This window comes from Castanea sativa, chromosome 7 (assembly GCF_040712315.1).
Source record: "Castanea sativa cultivar Marrone di Chiusa Pesio chromosome 7, ASM4071231v1".
Classification (NCBI taxonomy): Eukaryota; Viridiplantae; Streptophyta; class Magnoliopsida; order Fagales; family Fagaceae; genus Castanea; species Castanea sativa.
Genome location: NC_134019.1, coordinates 12,094,543 through 12,111,804, shown reverse-complemented (window position 1 = coordinate 12,111,804; position 17,262 = coordinate 12,094,543). Strand labels below are relative to the sequence as shown.

Sequence of the window (17,262 nt, the reverse complement as noted above, 5' to 3'; positions counted from 1 at the left end):
TATTTAAAAGTCATCAAAGATGTAGAGACTCAATTAGAGAACTCATACACTCTGTGAAAAGCTACTGCATTTTTATGTGTCTTAGGGTTTTGTAACCAAGTGTTTCCAGATCTTCAACCTGCTTTGCAACTAACAACAATCAATCAGTTGGTGAGAGTTAGTCATGTACTGAGATCCATGTAAATGAAAAAGTTTCTACAAGATCAAATCTAATTAATGATAGGAGTAAAGGTTTAATAGTATGTTGATATTTTGGAATAGTCCAGGATAGCAGTAAGATTCCTTATACTTGTAATCGCTTATTTTTTATTAGTAGATTCTTGGGAGTGGTGACCTAAAAATCACCCAGTAAGGCTTTTGTCTTACGAGAGATTTTCTCCATTTATCATCAAATCACCGATTAATTTAATTTCCGCTGCATATTAGTTTATATGGTGACTTGTTGGTGCCTCAACCATTTGCATGTAATTTGATCTAATTAATTAATTTAAATAAATTAATTAATTAACTGGGTCAATCTATAATCCAACAAGTGCAATGATTCCCAATAGAAACTTTGATAGTAATGACACGAGGAAATCCATTTCGGTGCATGTTGATGTTAGAATTGACAAGACCATGAATATTGAGCTCTAGGAGGAGAACAATGCTATTGCGTCTGATATGAAAAATACCCTAAACCATTTACTTTTCAAGAAAACAGGAATTCCAGTGTCCCCCTTGTTACCACCTGGTACAGTGAAAGCAGCAGCGAAAACTACAGTGGCAATCAATGCTACCACAACCATGCAATAGTTTGCTGTGTCCTTCATCCACTTTTCACCACAAGTCTTCAAATTTTTATGTTCATCTGTAAATAAATCCCAAGGTGTTCTGCCCTTTTTGCCTCCTTTGCCTTTTTTGTCTTTTGATTCCATTTGCACATATGGAGGCTGCAACATCTTTTGTACTTCCTACAATTTTACTTGCATAATTTGATAAATGTCACCAGCAAAAATGATAGAAGAAGGAAATATAATGTAACAATCCTTTCTACCTTCTACAGTTTTCAAATTGCAAATCGGTAAGTGTGCCCCCACATATTTAGAACTAGAAGAAAATGAAATTGAAATAATACAAACACCCACCTTTGCATTCATTCATAAACCCAATTTTATTATAAAGTATACTAGTTGTTAATTGTGTTGTGTACACAAAATTTTAACATACACATTTAAAACATAGAATTCTTATGGCATCCATGCTATGGTGATTATTTTATATCATCAAGCGAAGACATTAATTGATTTTTTGAATAAACGGGAATTAAAGCATAGATCTCTTATTCCACAATAAGAGACTTTACCATTTTTTTTTTTTATATAGGGAAAAGGAAGCAGTGAATTTTATTAAGAAACAAAAACCAAATTGGTTTTTGTATTATTAGTTGAGCCTAACTAGAACTTATCATGGAATAATATATAATATTAAGCATTTATTATATAAGAATTATATATTCTATCATTTAAATAAATATATGACATGCCAGGATTGTAGCGAGGATTTAAAAATATAATTGAATTTAAATTCAATATATATATAAATATAATGTATAAAATTCTTAAACCTCATAAGTTTATGCGGCATAATATTTTGGGTCAACTAAAAGTCAAGCATCTATATATATATATAATAAACGAAACTGAGAGAAAGTTGATTCCTGCATTTAAGGACGTGTTAACAAATAGGATAACTGCCTATTTAAAATTCAAACACGTGTACAATTTTAAAAAAAATAATCGTACGTTACAATGCTTGAACTTTAGAAACGTCTTACTTTAAAAAGTGATATATTACATTTTTTGGTAATGCTACAGTACCGTTTAAAAGCTACAAATTATAATTTTTCACTGCGTTAATACACTTTTTGGGAGCCCGGTATAAAAGGAAACTAACTGCTTAAAAAAAAAAAAGAAAACTTGCTCCGCGGTGATAGAAATAGAGAGGCGATGAGACTTGGAGAAAGAAATAGAGAAAGAGGCAGAGTTAGAGACCTCTCAGGCCAGTACCACCGTCGGACTTTGACCACCAAAATTCTTGCTTCCCTCGACTGGCGATACACTGTTACAGAGTGAGTTTTCTTTTTTTGCTTTCTTTGTTTTTCGATTTTTTAATAAATTTTTATAAGTAAAAACCTAAATCTGCGATAACTATAATTTATGTTTACAGCAATTTGGGTCGCTCACTAGACTTAGACCGCCAGAACTGCAAGCACACAGAAAGAAACCGTTAAGCCATACATCCGCCACCCAGATCGTCGAAACCGGCTCCGGTCTTTTTTCTTTCCATTTTTTAGATTTGGGCATGAAATGTTACTTTAATTGATTGATTTTTTTTTTTTTTTGTTGAATGGGTTTAGATTTGATTCGTTTTTGTTTTGGGATTTTGGGTATGAAATGTTATCAAAATGTTTGTTTCCTCAATTTTAGATATTTGCTTTTGTTTTGTTTTGTTTTTTGTTTTCAGTTTCATTGAGATTACTGAAACTCTTCCCCTGTTCGTTCTCTGGCCGTTTCATTTCTGCAACTCCATACACACAAGGTCAATATAGCTTTGTTAATTTTACTGTTATGGATACTAAATCTGTGTAGTTTACCGAATTTGGCCCACTTTAGTTCCATTTGTGTTTTCCGTTTCAAAGCAACAGACATAGGGAATAGAAAATCCAAAATCGCAAACCAATTTTGCCTCTTCGAAAATTGAAAAGAACCCTTTTCTTTTATCAAGAAACAATAGCATCTCTTACAATCTGACCCATTTTGTAACTGTCAAATTCTCCCATTTGATCGGACACACATGGATAAACCCTTTTCTCCGTCAAATTCCTTACGCATATTTATTCCTTATTAATTGTTGTTGCTCTCTATCAATTGGTAAGCCCTATATCTTCTCTAAATTTCATTGACTTCCTATGCATTTCATTCATCAAAGTAAGGTATTTCCATGCTCATGCATAATGATTAATTTAGCATTAGTCGAAAACTTGGGTTAGCAGATTTTCATATGAATGTTAGGATTGTGAAAGGGAAGTTTGTCCTACCCATTGCATTTGGGTGTAAAAATTTGACAAAATCAAAATATGCTGTTGTTTTTTACAGTAGCAAGTTTAATTATGCACTTGAAGTGTTCGATAAAATGCCTAAAAGATGCAAGGTTGGTTTTTATTGGGATGCTTTGGTCTCAAATTAATGTCTCTACTTTTTTTTTTTGAGAATTTTTCCAGAGTGAAATTTTGAGTAGAAACAAACAAATAAATAGTAAATAGTTTGTTAAATAAATGTGTTATTGCATATTAAGGAATTATTTACTTAATATGGTTGTGTGATTATTTACTTTTTGATAGTTTGTTTGGCGTGTTTCTATCTTTCATCTCTCTTCTGTCATTTTAAAAAACCTTCTTACCCTTTCATTTTTTGTTGCAATTCAGATTCGCTGAGTTTTTCCTGTCAAGTACTAATAATTCATTAATATGCCAAATTTTCGAGGGCATCAATTACATTTTCACTTATCAGTAATTTTGTATATTCAATGACATTTTTTTCCTCACGTGCTAATGTAGATCTATCATCTCGGCTCTGGCTTATAAGACAGTTGGTAGCTATTCAAGAAGAGCTACTTGATTAAATAGAAAGGTCAAGCCAGCCTAATTTTCCTTCGTTGCTTTCATTTAAATTTGTATCTCTTTATCATTTGTTAATATTTGATTAAAAAAAACTTTAAACAAAAGCATTTTAAAAAAGATGGGTTTAGTATTTTTCTTTGAATTCTTTGGTCTCAAAATATCATCATTAGTATTTTTTTTTTATAAAAAAAAGCACTGGGAGTATCGCCCTATTGAAAATAGATGTGTTTAGGAAAGGCCTAGGAGAAGATAGAACTATGAGAAATTTAGAAAATACAGCTACTGATGGAAGAGAAAACTAATTGCCATTAACACGTTACCATCAAATCGTCGGAACTACCATCGGTAAAGGTTTTCTTTTCTTTCTTTCTTAGATCTGAGTATGAGATTGGTTGGATTGAATTTATTTAGGTATTTGGATTACACTAGGTTTTTTTTTTTTTTTTTTTTTTGGGTTTTCACCGTAAAGAAACATGATTTTTTTTTTTTTAGATTACAGAAATCACTAAAAAATATTGGTTTTAGTTCGGGTACTTCTATTTCTAATCTTAACCAAATCGTTGGGATTAAATAAGTATAGGAAAGGCCTACAATTGATTTTTTTTTTTCCTTTTTTGATTTCCCAAAAATTGATCAATAACTTGCTGAGATGGGGGAGACTCCAGTGTAATTTGTTCATGTAATCGTGTATAGTGAATTGTGGATATAAATCAAACTTTTACTTCCTATATTAAATTTTAATTGAAATAGCTTCATAGTCTCAATAAGGATAAAGAACGCCCTGACTCTCTTGAGGCTCAAATATCCACACATTTCCTTTTTCTTGATTTTATCAATTTGAGTACTCATTGACCAACTAAAAACCTTAATAATTTAAGTATATGAATTGTGGCATTAAACCATGTGCTATCTTTGTCATATCCTGGAAAAGAAACCAAGCATTCCCAATCTTCAATGACCTGTGAAGCTTAATCCTGTGTTTTCCTGCCAAGTAGAAGCAAATTAAGGGGAAAATTAAATTTTATGATGCATACATTGATGTAAATATTTTTGTTATTGTCAACCATTTAATTTCCTGGACCTGTTTGGGCTTATAGTTGTCAATCGGACTCAAATTAGAGTTGTGAATGGAATTTACACTACTTTGATTCAAAAGAACAAAATCAAGCCCTCTCACAAAACTCTTTTTAAAAAACAGAGACTACCAAGAAGAAACCTACAGTTGACCATAAATTAGTACTCAAAATAGCTAAATTGAAATTCAGTGACTGATAGGAGTCAGTTCTTTACATGGCAGGAAGAAAAAGAGATAGAAAGTCATGCCCCTGTCAAACATCCAATCTATCTACTTTTTTCCTTTCTCTGCATTTTACAAATCCTTTGGAGATTGGTACGCCTCTCCTAGCTTATCAGATATTTACTGAATAACCTGCTTCACAGTGAGCATAAAGTATATTTGAACGCCAAATGTTTGTTGAAAATGAGTGATAAATGAGTGATAGAAAATCTAATAGCCTATGTGCAAATAAATATTAGCTACAACACATTGCCAAACCATTTAGACCAACTTTATAGCAATTCATTATTATTGTCTCTTTTACTTTCCACAAAGTTTTATGCTTAGAGCTTTAACATAATATGTAATTCATATCTATGAGAAATACCTAATTCGAGGCAACTGGCCTCCAAGAATGAGAAATAAGATTTAGAGAGAATAGAGAAGATTAGGAGAGAACGTTGCTTATTTCATTCAATGGTCCTTACAATCACCACTCAAGCAAACCACTAATATCCAGTTTTCTTGAGTATTCAAAGCTATTCCAAGTAAAGCCATATATGTTGCATTCTAACAACCTATATATCTAACTAACTGACAGCAACTAACGGATGTTAACAGCTTTTATGGTAAAAGACTAACAACTCCCTAACTCTAATGCAGCGGCTTAGGACAAGTGTACATTAGGCAACATCAACAATAACAGCCATGGCAGCAAGTCAACTTTAGCAGCAACATCACAGGTGTTGCTTGATGACTCTTAACATATACTATATTGTTAAGTAATAAAATAGTTTACTATATTTTAATATACAAGTTACAAGGAAAGTTTTGATGCATCGGTTAAATATGATCTGTCATGATTTATTATTGCATATTATTTTCCTTGAGTTTGGTAATGATTTGATTTGATGCAATGATTTTCTATGTTTGGGTTTTTACCAGAATGAGACTGATTTTCAGAATTTATGATGGCTGAACCAATGCTCATGATTGGTGGCAATAATGCTCAACATAAGTTGCTGCATAACTCATGTTGGTGCTGCTGCTGGAGGTTTAAAGTAGCTGCCTAATTGTTGGTGTTGTTGTTGCTTAAAGTCAAATTCCTTTTTTAGACACTATATGCTTAAATATATTATATTATTTAAGTTTGAATGTATGCCGTGGAAATATCATAACTAAGTTTATGTAGGATGCAAAGCTCATAATTAAAATGTAAAATGTTCCTGCGCATTGCGCGGGTTAAACACTAGTATATTTTATTTATAAAGAGATGGAGTTATAATGCATAAAATTCAAATGAAATTATGATGTTTCAGTCCTAAAATCCTTTAATTTCACTTACTACAAGTGAAAGGCTTTGAAAAAACATAAAATACAAATGAAATCTGATCAAGATGAATAAAAAAAAAAAGACTAGTGAAATTAAAGTAATATTCTTATAACACAAACCCGAGACACGAATTTATTGTTTTGTACCAAACTGTGGTACTCTTGAAACATTAAAAGTGAATTTCAAAAAAGAAAAAAAGCAACATCGAAGCCGAAACTCGGCGTCGGAGTTATTTTGAGTCTTTCACAACCACAAACAATTGCCCAGTTAGCACCACCAACTAAAAAAAGAGCCTACGTTTTCTTCCGAAAAAAAAGAATCTACGTTTACTTGGTCCAAGAAGTAACCCAGACCAGTAGGAGTGGATTGCATCAAGCCAAAGTCGACGATGTAGCCAAACAAACAAAGCAACAGGGAAACCAGCCGAAGCTATTATAACAATCGGAAGCCATGAAATTTCACTTTCATAGACCAAAAAGCAAGTTGCACTGAAGGCTGCCACCATGCCTCCTATAGACATGAAGAGTGCTGTAAGTCCAACCACCAACTTTCCAGGTAATGCACAGAGGAAATCTTCTTCGGCAAAACGGGACGTGAGAATTGACAAGAACATTAATATGGAAGTCGAAGAGCATAACAGTGCTACTGCATCTGATATGAAAAATACCCTAAACCATTTACTTTTCAAGAAAACAGGAATTCCAGTGTCCCCCTTGTTACCACCTGGTACAGTGAAAGCAGCAGCGAAAACTACAGTGGCAATCAGTGCTGCCACAACCATGCAATAGTTTGCTGTGTCCTTCATCCACTTTTCACCACAAGTCTTCAAATATTTATGTTCATCTGTAAATAAATCCCAAGGTGTTCTGCCCTTTTTGCCTCGTTTGCCTTTTTTGTCTTTTGATTCCATTTGCAAATATGGAGGTTGCACCATCTTTTGTACTTCCTACAATTTTACTTGCATAATTTGATAAATGTGACCGATAGAAGAAGGAAATATAATGTAATAATTGATTAATTCAAATACTCTTTCATTGAAAAGTTATGAAATGATGTGACATTAATTGCGTTAGGAGGCTCTAAGTCATAATTTCTCCATTACTAAGGTGATTGAAGTGGCATTACTTTCATGGGGCCATTTAGTGACACCAGTTTTATTTACACCATTTATAACATGCCATTTCAGAAAAGACGTGTGAATAATTTTGTGCCGAAAAACTTACTGATAATAAATATAGGTGGGTTTTGCACTATTTCCTTCATTTCTAGGAAGACAGCTAAAATATTAGACCGAAAGAAATCAATTAACTTAATTGAAACCTTAAATTGTTATATCCAAAAAGAAATATTGAAAAAGTTTTCATGACCGATAATGTCACCAGAAGATTAACTGAATTAGTGATTTTCAATTGAAAAAAGTTGTTAGCATTAGCAAACTTAAATACAAAAACTTAATTAATACTAAAAAAAAATTTAGTAGTAATTTTTTATATAAAAAAATGAAGAATATAGAAAGTTAAAATAAATATATTTAATTGATATTTAATATATAAAAAAATTAATTTAAATTGTCTTAAGCTTTAAAGTACTGTATCGTGATGGCCCACATGCTAATAGAGTTACATCAAATTGAAATAAAAGCACTAACTCTAACCTTAAACCACAACAACTCTCGTTGCATTTGAAGGGCTGCTCCTGATACCGTATTTAGTCGACTTGCAGGAGCCAACTTTCCAGCTAAGTGCAGGATGTTCTGGCCTTCAACATCAGTGTAGGTTAAAATCATATCCTTGATAGCGCCTATCTCATAAATCAGATTAAATACAGTCTCTTGCCGATACAAAACAGCAATATGAAATATACTTCGGCATTCTGCGTCTATTTTCCATATGAGATCAGGATAAGAGCGAATAACAATAATTAAAAGTTCAGCATTCCCCATTTTGGCAGCTTCAAAAAGAAAAGTCTCAACATGATCTGAAAATTGTCCTCCATGCAATAGTCGAACCTCTCTCCAAAGGCCTTCAACTAATTGACGAGCTAATGTCTGCATCAGAGCTTTTTTATAAATCCCTTTGAACCCTATGATTTAGAAAATAAAATATTGATTTAAAATGATAATATATATAGTCAGAATTATACTTCAAATCAAGTTCAATATTGTATAACTTTTTATTAATGTTAAATAACTAAATATTTTTTATTAGATTAATATCTTGAAATATTATGGTTGTGTTACACTTTCTCTTATTCTTAACAAGCGTATCACATCTATTTTTAAGCATAAATGATTTAATATCCTATTCATACAACCTATGTTTTGTATATAGTTTTAAAGTACAAAATTTTGATATTAGAATTATTTTTTTGAAACGATATATATATATATATATATATATATATATATATATATATATATATATATATATGTGTGTGTGTGTGTGTGTGTGTGTGTGTGTAAAATCATGTTTATATTTTAAAAATATTGAAGTATGAAGATACAATGTAATTCAATGACAAACTTGGCAAAAAAACAAAAAACCAAAAATAATTTTTATGTTTAATTTTTTAGGTTGGCAAAGCATGAGCAAAAGTGTCTTATAATAGTACTTTAAGAGTCAGTATGTGTTGTCCAGACTGCTACCCAAGTGTATTGTGGTTGTATTTTGATTGTGTGGGGGAATTGTTTCTATTATGTTGTTATCCGTGCTTATGTCTATTGGTTAATCACATTAACAAATGGACCTAATTCGATTGATAGCCTAAAATTGACTAAACCATAATTAAGACGTGGGGTCTAAATCTTCATCAAAGTTAAGTTTGATTTTTCGCAGGTTAGTTAGCCCAACTGGGGTCAAAATTTATTAGAACAATTCAATATTCCCTTCTCCCAACACACCAAACTATCCCAAAAAACCAAAAAAAAAAAAAAAAAATGGCAAAGTTAGGGTTGTAAGTAAACTTACAGGAGTTTAAGCATCGTTTTGAAACTGATAGCTGACTTCTGCTGCCAATTGCATATGGTTTCCTGGCCAATTCATACAATGCAGTCTTTCCATTTATATCCTTGGCGGTTGCTAATTGTACATCCGTTTTCATAATTATCAATGCTATATCTGCCCATAAAAACAGCACATCTAATCATTGCCAAAGGCTGGTATAAAATAAAAAAAAAACTAATTTGGTTACTAATATTGCGAAGCAACTTGTCTGACTGCGTAAAACTATAATTGTTAAATTAAAGTTACCCCACAATATAAAACTATCGATCAGTCTTGTGAAATTTATCTTATATATCATTCATGCCCTATCTAAATTTCTCTAAGGACATCAAACGATGTAATGGCATTGTAAATTAATTGGCTTAAACTCGCAATCATTGAGAAATGGGACATACCATACAAATCATTGGAAATAGTAGCAACAAGGAGCTCAATGCGTTCGCCACCATCGCCACAAGACAATTTATCAAAAGGAGTCTTACCGAATAGAAACGACACCATTTCTCTACGTCCCAGCAAAGCTGCTATGTAAAGTGGTGTACATTTCATTTCGTTTTCAGGGCGGATCAAAGTTGGTTTATCATTCTTTTCCACCATCTCCTCTGCAATTATTACATTTCCTGATGCCGCAGCAAAGTATAGCGCTGTTTGTCCATAAGAGTTTTGAAGTTCTAAATCTTCCCTTTCCATCAATTTCAGCAGTTCTTTTACGAAATTGGGGTGATTCGCGGCTGCTGCAATGTGAAGAGCTGTGTCTTTCCCTTCTGTTATTGGTTTTCCAACGATATCAGGATATATATCAAGCAGAGCCTTAGCCTTTTGCCAATTACCTTTAAAAGCAGCTTGATATAGGAGGACACACGAGTTAAGGTATTGAAATCGTTTTTGCCCTGAAATTTTTTGAAGCAGCATATGGATTAATGAGAATGCTTTGGTGATAAATCATACCCATTTCCATATCAGTAGCTTATAAAAATTTCTATGTATTAATTACAACTTCTCGTGAGGTGTGAAAATACATCATTATAAATAGTCAGATAAATGCTACTACGAATTCGTAACAATTATTCCCTTATTCTTTTAGTAGATTTTCATCCAAAGTAACCTGGAAAATGGTTAGATACTAGGAAATTCTGTAGTAGTCCAAATGTCACAAGATGAGCAGATGTCAAAAACAAGAGCTAGATTTTCATCTGATAGGGAGGATTAGAGGAGACTCTTTTGAAGCTGATCTTGTTGAGTCCATGAAGCAAAGCCTGGTCTTGATCACGAAAAAGAATGATAATTTGGCCACGGAGACTCATTATTGAGTGTAATCGTGGTTGGTGAACAAGGGTTAGAACCATAAAAAAGCCGAAGGTATTGGCGAAAAAGAAAAAGAAAAAGAAAAAGTTGGGTTCTCCAATATTGATAGTCAGTGTTGGTGAGTATGATGGATAGAAATGATGTTGGAAGTGATAAACCAAAAGGAGTCTCTTGGTATTTTATAATAATTTGTGTCTCTTGTTTTTTTATTTGTGTTTGTTGTCATTCGATAACGTTCATATCTTTATGTCTTTTACATTCTAGAATTTTATGTTATGAATTGAAGAGTCATTAGAATAAAGACAACTCTTATAATTCTACTTGATTGGAAACTCTATAAAAGGAGGTAGAGATGTGGTGTGGATGACTGTGAGAGGAAAAAAAAAAAATAGAAAGTATTCAACGTAGTAATCTAATATTTTCTAGTGTAGGAGAAAAAGTATTGGGGAGTGCTCAAGGCCACAGTCTTAATTGTGAGAGTTCTGTAAAAGGCCATAGCCTTATTTGTGGGAGTTTTGTTCAAGGTCTTAGCCTATGTTGTTGACAGTTTTGTACAAGCCAGAGCCTGATTTCTCTTCCTTTTGTGAGTTTGAAGTTGTGTCTAATTAAATATTTATCCCATCTTTCTTGTGAGTGTTTTGTCTTTTTTCTTTTTTTGTTATTCTTCCTTTTAAAGCTTCCGCTATTCCAACAAAGTAGTATCAGGACCAAGTTCCTAGAAGCCTAAAGCCTTTGTGTTGAAGTTGTATCAGAGCAGAAACTAAACGACAAAGGAGTAGAGAAAGAAAATAAGAAAACGACATCAGAAAGCTTCACGAAAAGAAATAAAGAAGTGCAAGATACGGCAGCGTTTTGCTTGATGAAGACACGGATCGGAGCCAGCACGTGCGAGACCAGCCAGATGTCATGCTCCTATTGGTTCTTGCCTTAAGCCATTACTTAGTGGAGTCTGTTAGGATTAGTTGGATTAGTTCATGAATTCCCGCTTACTTATCTTTCTCGTTTTGTATATAAAAGCAGAGTAGATATATATTTGTACTCACTCTCTCATTTTCTCATTGATTCAGTAATAGAAAATCTCAGTTCTATTTAGAGAGTTTTTTTCTTTACACTTTGTCTACATTGTTAGTGAAGATGGCTTCTAACATGATTTCACAAATTTCAAGATTGACAAAAGATAAAAAATGAGAATTGACAAATTCAAGTGAAAGCGTTGTTTGGGTCAAAAGAGCTATGGGAGCTTATCACTGATGGGTATGTAGAACCTACAATTGAGCAAAAAGCCACCTATAACACACAGCAAAAAAATATGCTCAAGTAAAGAAGCATAGAAGACCCTTGACACTTTCTTCAAGGGTGTTGATCGTGTGAAAAAGGTTCGTTTGCAAACTCTTTGAGCTGAGTTTGAAGCTGCTCATATGAAAGATGGTGAGACTATCGAAGAGTCAAAAGATTTAAAAACTCTTTCAATTGTGTAATTAATGGGATCTGTTCAAGTGCATAAGTAGCATATGCAAAACAATACTAGCTCTACTGATATCGAGCAAGCATTAGAGTCAAGGTTGACTCTGAGTATGAGCCTAGTTTCTATCAAAGTAGAGGTCATTCCAATGGCAACCGTTGTGGGGGTCATGGTAGAGGATCATTTAGAGGCAGTTTCAGTCATGGACGTGGAGGTAACAAAAATGTCCAATGTTACAATTGCAACAAGTTTGAACATTATGCATCATATTGCTGGTTCAATAATTCAGGAGCTGAATGAGCAATCTAATATTTAAAAAGCATCCCATGCTGAGAAAGAAGAATATACACTTTTTTTGTCACAAGAAGAAGCACATGTTTTGCAAAAATATGAAGCAGACTATGAAGAAGCCTTTGCTCCAATATTGCAGCACCATGGAGCAAGTAGCAGATAATTTACCAAAGCTTGACCAGCTGATAGATTCAGAAGATTGAGAATTATGCTTGGTATGAAGATTTTTTTTTGGTTTAAAGGGTGATGTTGAAAGTGGAAAACCAAAATTTGTCTCTTGGTATTTCATAACAGTTTCTGTCTCTTGTTTCTACATTACTGTTTGCGTCTTTGTGTTTTTTACATTCTAGAATTTTATGTTATGAATTGAAGAGTCATTAGAATGGAGACAACTCTTGTAATTCCACTTGGTTTGAAACTATATAAAAGAAGATAGAGATCTAGTGTGAATGGGAGAGAGAAAAATGTAAAGAGTGACAGAAAAAAATGTAGTGAGTACTCAAGGTAGCAGCCTAATATTTTCTAGTATAAGATAAAAATTATTGAAGAGCGCTCAAGGCTGTGGCCTTATTTCTGTGAGTTTTGTAAAAGGAGTTAACCTAATTTGTGGGAGGTTTTTACAAGGCCGTAGCCTTTGTTACTGAGAGTTCTGTACAAGGCAGCAACTTAAGTTCTCTTCCTTTTGTGAGTTTAAAGTTGCGCCTAATAAATATCTATCCCATCTTTCTTGTGAGTTTATTTATTTATTTGTTGTTATTCTTCCTATTTGAGCTTCCGCTATTCCAAAAAAAATTATAGGTATTTGTGGGCGAAGGTGGTGAATGCTTCATGAGACATGACTTACTGGGATGCAGAGTGGATAAAGGATAAATCATTGATAGAAGCCATTATGGAGAATTTGGCTATAACACCAAGATACAGCACAAAATTATTTTGGGTAAATTACATATTTGGTTCCTACTCTTTACATTATATTTTAATTTGGTCTCTAATCTTTTAATTGTGTCAATTTGGTTCATAACATTTCAGTGTCGTGTTAATTTAGCGTGTGTTTGGATAACTTGGAGTTTGCGTTTTGATGAAAAATTTATGCGTTTTTTTTTTTTTTTTTTTTTTTTTTCCTTCTGCTGATGCACGGGTCAGGGGGACAGCGGCTACTGTTCATGCACTGTGCATGAACAGTAGCCCGCTTTTGCTGACTTTTCAGCACATTTGTGGGTCCCGTGTACTGTTCACGGGACCCACAAACTTCACTTTTCAGATTTTTTTAAATTAAAAATGGGACCCACGGTACTATTCACACATTTAAAAATTATTTTAGTACAGTGTTTTCAGTTTTCAGTTTTCAGTTTTCAGCAATAAGCTGTATCCAAACGGACCCTTAGTCTCTATTGTTATATATTGGATGAAAATTGCTGACATAACAAACGACCAAAATAAAATTTAGTTTATTGTCACATAAATGGAAGGTAATTTTTTATTTTGGCCATTAGACACGTCATCAATTTTCATCCAAAAGATAACGACGGGGACTAAATTAACACAATACTAAAAGATTAGGAACTAAATTGACACAATTAAAAAGTTATGGATCAAATTGAAATATGGTGTATACGATAAAGATCAAATATGTAGTTTAGCTAATAATTTTTTGTAAGTCTTTCAACAATAACAAGATTAGGAGCCCGTAAAAATAATAATAATAACAAGATTGTGAGAGCAAGACCTATTAAAAAAAAGTTGTAACACTTTTTTTTTATTATCTAATATAAGGAATATAAAATGAAATAAAAATAAAAGTAGCAAACTAGGGGTTGAGTGTCATTTCCTAAATAAGATGTAAATGTTTTGACATTTTACCAAAACTAAGTGGGAGGTTGTTTTTTTCTTGTCAAAAGCCCCCCGCAGTCCCCCACACAAACATACATGCAATACTTCACAAATGCAATATTTGTAAATTAGAATAAATGGACACATATAATATAAGATATTTGAAAAACTTACTCTCTTTATCTGCCTGCACCAATTCTTGTTGTGATGGCCCAGCATCTGAGCTAGTTCCTTCTTGATCCATAACCTACAAAAAGTCACCTATTTTCACATTAAATTCAACCAAAAATAAAAGGTCCATTGTGAAATAGTTGTAATATATTGGGTAATGATGTTGTTTTCTACTAACAAAGAGGCCTCCCACCTGAAGGATGCTTGGTATTTATTCAGAGAGATATTTTTAACGACAAACTATTATTAGAGAAATTGACATATATATGTCCAGCTTGCGATACGGACGTTAAAGTTCCAGAGAGATAGAGAAAGAGAGAAATAGATGAACAAATTTATAGAAGACTTTTTATATTATTCAAATTTTGTTTTTGTTTTTTTGGTATTCCTCTCAAGTTTCCTTCCTTTAACTTAAACGATACAAACTGATGGTAGAGACACCCAAGTTGAAGGTTACTAGCATGTTAATTGACGATGATTTGAGGGACAATTTTAAGAAGACAGTCAAATTGAACTAAACCATGACTCATGAAAAAAAATTTCATTACTTTTCTCTGTTTGGCTTTTAATTAATAAACTTTTATTCAACCGAACTTGCGAAGTAGTAAAGCAGTAGGAATTACCAGGATAGAAATTATAGAATTATCAAGCTAATGGTTTTCGGGAAAAATAAAATAAAATATAAGAACAGCGACAATGACTATTTTGCTAATAATATATAACAGGTACTTGATAATACTTACTACTAGAACTCTTGCAGATTAGGAATTGAGATTTAGTCTGTTGAGTAGTAAATGGAAACAACGTTTTGATACCTAACCTTGCAGGAGCTTTTGGCTACCAAGGCGACTAGATTTATAGAACAATGTCCACTAGTATAATTATTTATATTATTATCTGTTGATAAACAAAAATGGATTAAAAAATATTAGAATATTGACTTAAAAAATTTAAAAAGTAAGTCAAGTAAATATATACTATTTTCACCACGTTTCTTATAAATATAAGGATTTAAAATAATTAAGTAAACTTTTGTTAAGGAAGAATAATTAAATAAACTTATGTACAACAATCTTCTTAAAAAAAAAAATAGTAGTCCCAATTTTATATAAACTGCCACAATTTTTACTAAAACTATTTTACATGTTAAACTGTGACCGGCTGTCTATCACTTTTACATAAACTTACCAATTTTTCTCTACCATTTATAATTTATTACATAAACAATTATGATACAAATGGTGCTATTTTACATGTTCTTTGAATTTTTCCAATAAATAAACTTTCAACAAGTTGCGCACAAAGGATAGTATTGACAAATTTGCTGTCTAATATTTCGTGACGTGTGAACGCATGTTGTGCACCGACATCTAAGATTATCTTAACCATAGAACTTAAATAAACTCATAAAGCTAGCAGTAGTGCTTCAAGTGAAGCAATGTCTAAACATTCACAAGTTAAAGATTACGAAATCCCTGCCTCTTCTTGTTTTTTTAGGCCATAGGGATATGTACGTATATATAATCACAATAACAGTGGTAGCATTTTCATGGAGGTCATTAAGATATTAAATTAAACGAAATTTAATATAAAATAACTTAAATATGTAGACTTATTGGCAAAACACACAAACACACACACAAATACATTAAGTTTTACAATATTCTTTTACGAATTTTCATATTTTCAAAACATTAAATAATAATTCATTATCAGTTTGTCATTCCATATGGGTTGATGTAACCATTTTATTTTGTTAAGTTTGTATAATATTTTTATTTTTATGCAATTATTATTATCTATTTGTTATTGTTTTTATAAAAATAGTTTAAACTAAATGACAAACTCAACCTGTATTAAATTAGTCCACAACCACACTTGTTTATATATAAATAATATATTTTTGTACTTAATTAATTAAATATTTGAAGTGTTGGCATGTGAGTGTATTCCTTTATCTCATCTCTCTTCCTCTATATATGTGTGTGTGTTTCTCAAAAAAAAAAAAAAATTTAATATTTGAAAATCACCCACTTTACTGTTTTTTTTCCTTGATCATTAACTTTATAACAAAAAGTTATTATAAATACGATAATAATAAACACATATATAACAAACTCTTTATATTTCTTAATTATTTAATTATATAAAGATATATTATAGTTGTACTAAACACATATACATTCACATATATCACAATTTACACAAATAACATTATTAAAAAAAAAACACATACAGTGTATATTTGGATACAGCTTATTTTGCTGAAAACAATAAAAAACAATTTCAGTTACTGTTCACACAAAAAAACACTGTTGATATACCTTGATGCACTATTCATATTCCATAAACTGTACACCAGACGCTGGTCCAAAAAAAAGCCTAAAATGCAAAACGTCCAAATGTGGATGCAATCCAAACGCCACCACAATGAGTATTACACACACACACACATATATAATAAAAGGAAAGACATCCACAACTCACAAACAATCACTTTTTACTCTTATAGTTGGAAATACCAAGATAGTGAGATAGAGAAAAGAAATGAAATAGATTCATGAGAGAGAGAGAGAGAGAGAGAGAGAGAGATTACTGTTTGATGTTATCAAGGGTTTTAATTAAACTCCCTTAACATAAGGTAGTGCTGCCCCTGCACAATAATAAGTGTTTATGTATTTATTTGTTTTGATAAACTAAGATTATTAAATAACCATAGTCCTTATATTATGCCGGAAAGCAATCACTCATTCACTCACAGTCACAGATCTCCCATTCACTTGTGTAGTGAATTTTAAATTTTTAACCATATTTATTGCTGAAAAAGTCCTTTCAACAATAATTGTTGCAGTTGGTATGATTAAAGGTAATATAACTAATGAGTGAACTAGATATTAACTATCAAATTTTTTTTTTCTATCATCTTTTCTA

General features: G+C 32.0%; 1 protein-coding gene and 1 long non-coding RNA gene across 5 annotated transcripts; one reads left to right on the top strand and one right to left on the bottom strand.

The window, feature by feature from the left end:
- Positions 1 to 1,944: 1,944 nt before the first annotated feature.
- LOC142642814 (uncharacterized) lies at positions 1,945 to 6,194 on the top strand. Of its 4 annotated transcripts, none has more exons than XR_012845738.1 (6): positions 1,945 to 2,110; positions 2,209 to 2,311; positions 2,506 to 2,580; positions 3,599 to 3,671; positions 5,601 to 5,680; positions 5,883 to 6,194. It is a non-coding gene; the product is annotated as an uncharacterized LOC142642814 (long non-coding RNA). The 4 variants fall into 4 exon arrangements; XR_012845737.1 differs by having other exon boundaries at positions 2,209 to 2,341; positions 2,516 to 2,580; XR_012845739.1 differs by lacking the exon at positions 2,506 to 2,580 and having other exon boundaries at positions 1,946 to 2,110.
- Positions 6,195 to 6,520: 326 nt separating this feature from the next.
- On the bottom strand, positions 6,521 to 14,404 carry LOC142643969 (uncharacterized). The gene is made up of 5 exons (XM_075818668.1): positions 14,335 to 14,404; positions 9,668 to 10,162; positions 9,237 to 9,386; positions 7,925 to 8,352; positions 6,521 to 7,216 (listed from the first exon to the last, which is right to left on the bottom strand). Exons 1-5 carry the CDS (start codon positions 14,402 to 14,404, stop codon positions 6,551 to 6,553), a joined length of 1,809 nt encoding a protein of 602 aa, XP_075674783.1. The 3' UTR covers positions 6,521 to 6,550.
- Between the last annotated feature and the right edge of the window lie 2,858 nt (positions 14,405 to 17,262).

Coding starts and splice junctions, on each gene's coding strand:
- LOC142643969 (XM_075818668.1), bottom strand. CDS start 14,404: ATGGATCAAGAAGGAACTAGCTCAGATGCTGGGCCATCACAACAAGAA. Junction 9,387..9,667: donor TATTTCCAATGATTTGTATG/GTATGTCCCATT, acceptor TTTTATGGGCAG/ATATAGCATTGATAATTATG. Junction 7,217..7,924: donor GAGAGTTGTTGTGGTTTAAG/GTTAGAGTTAGT, acceptor GTAAAATTGTAG/GAAGTACAAAAGATGGTGCA.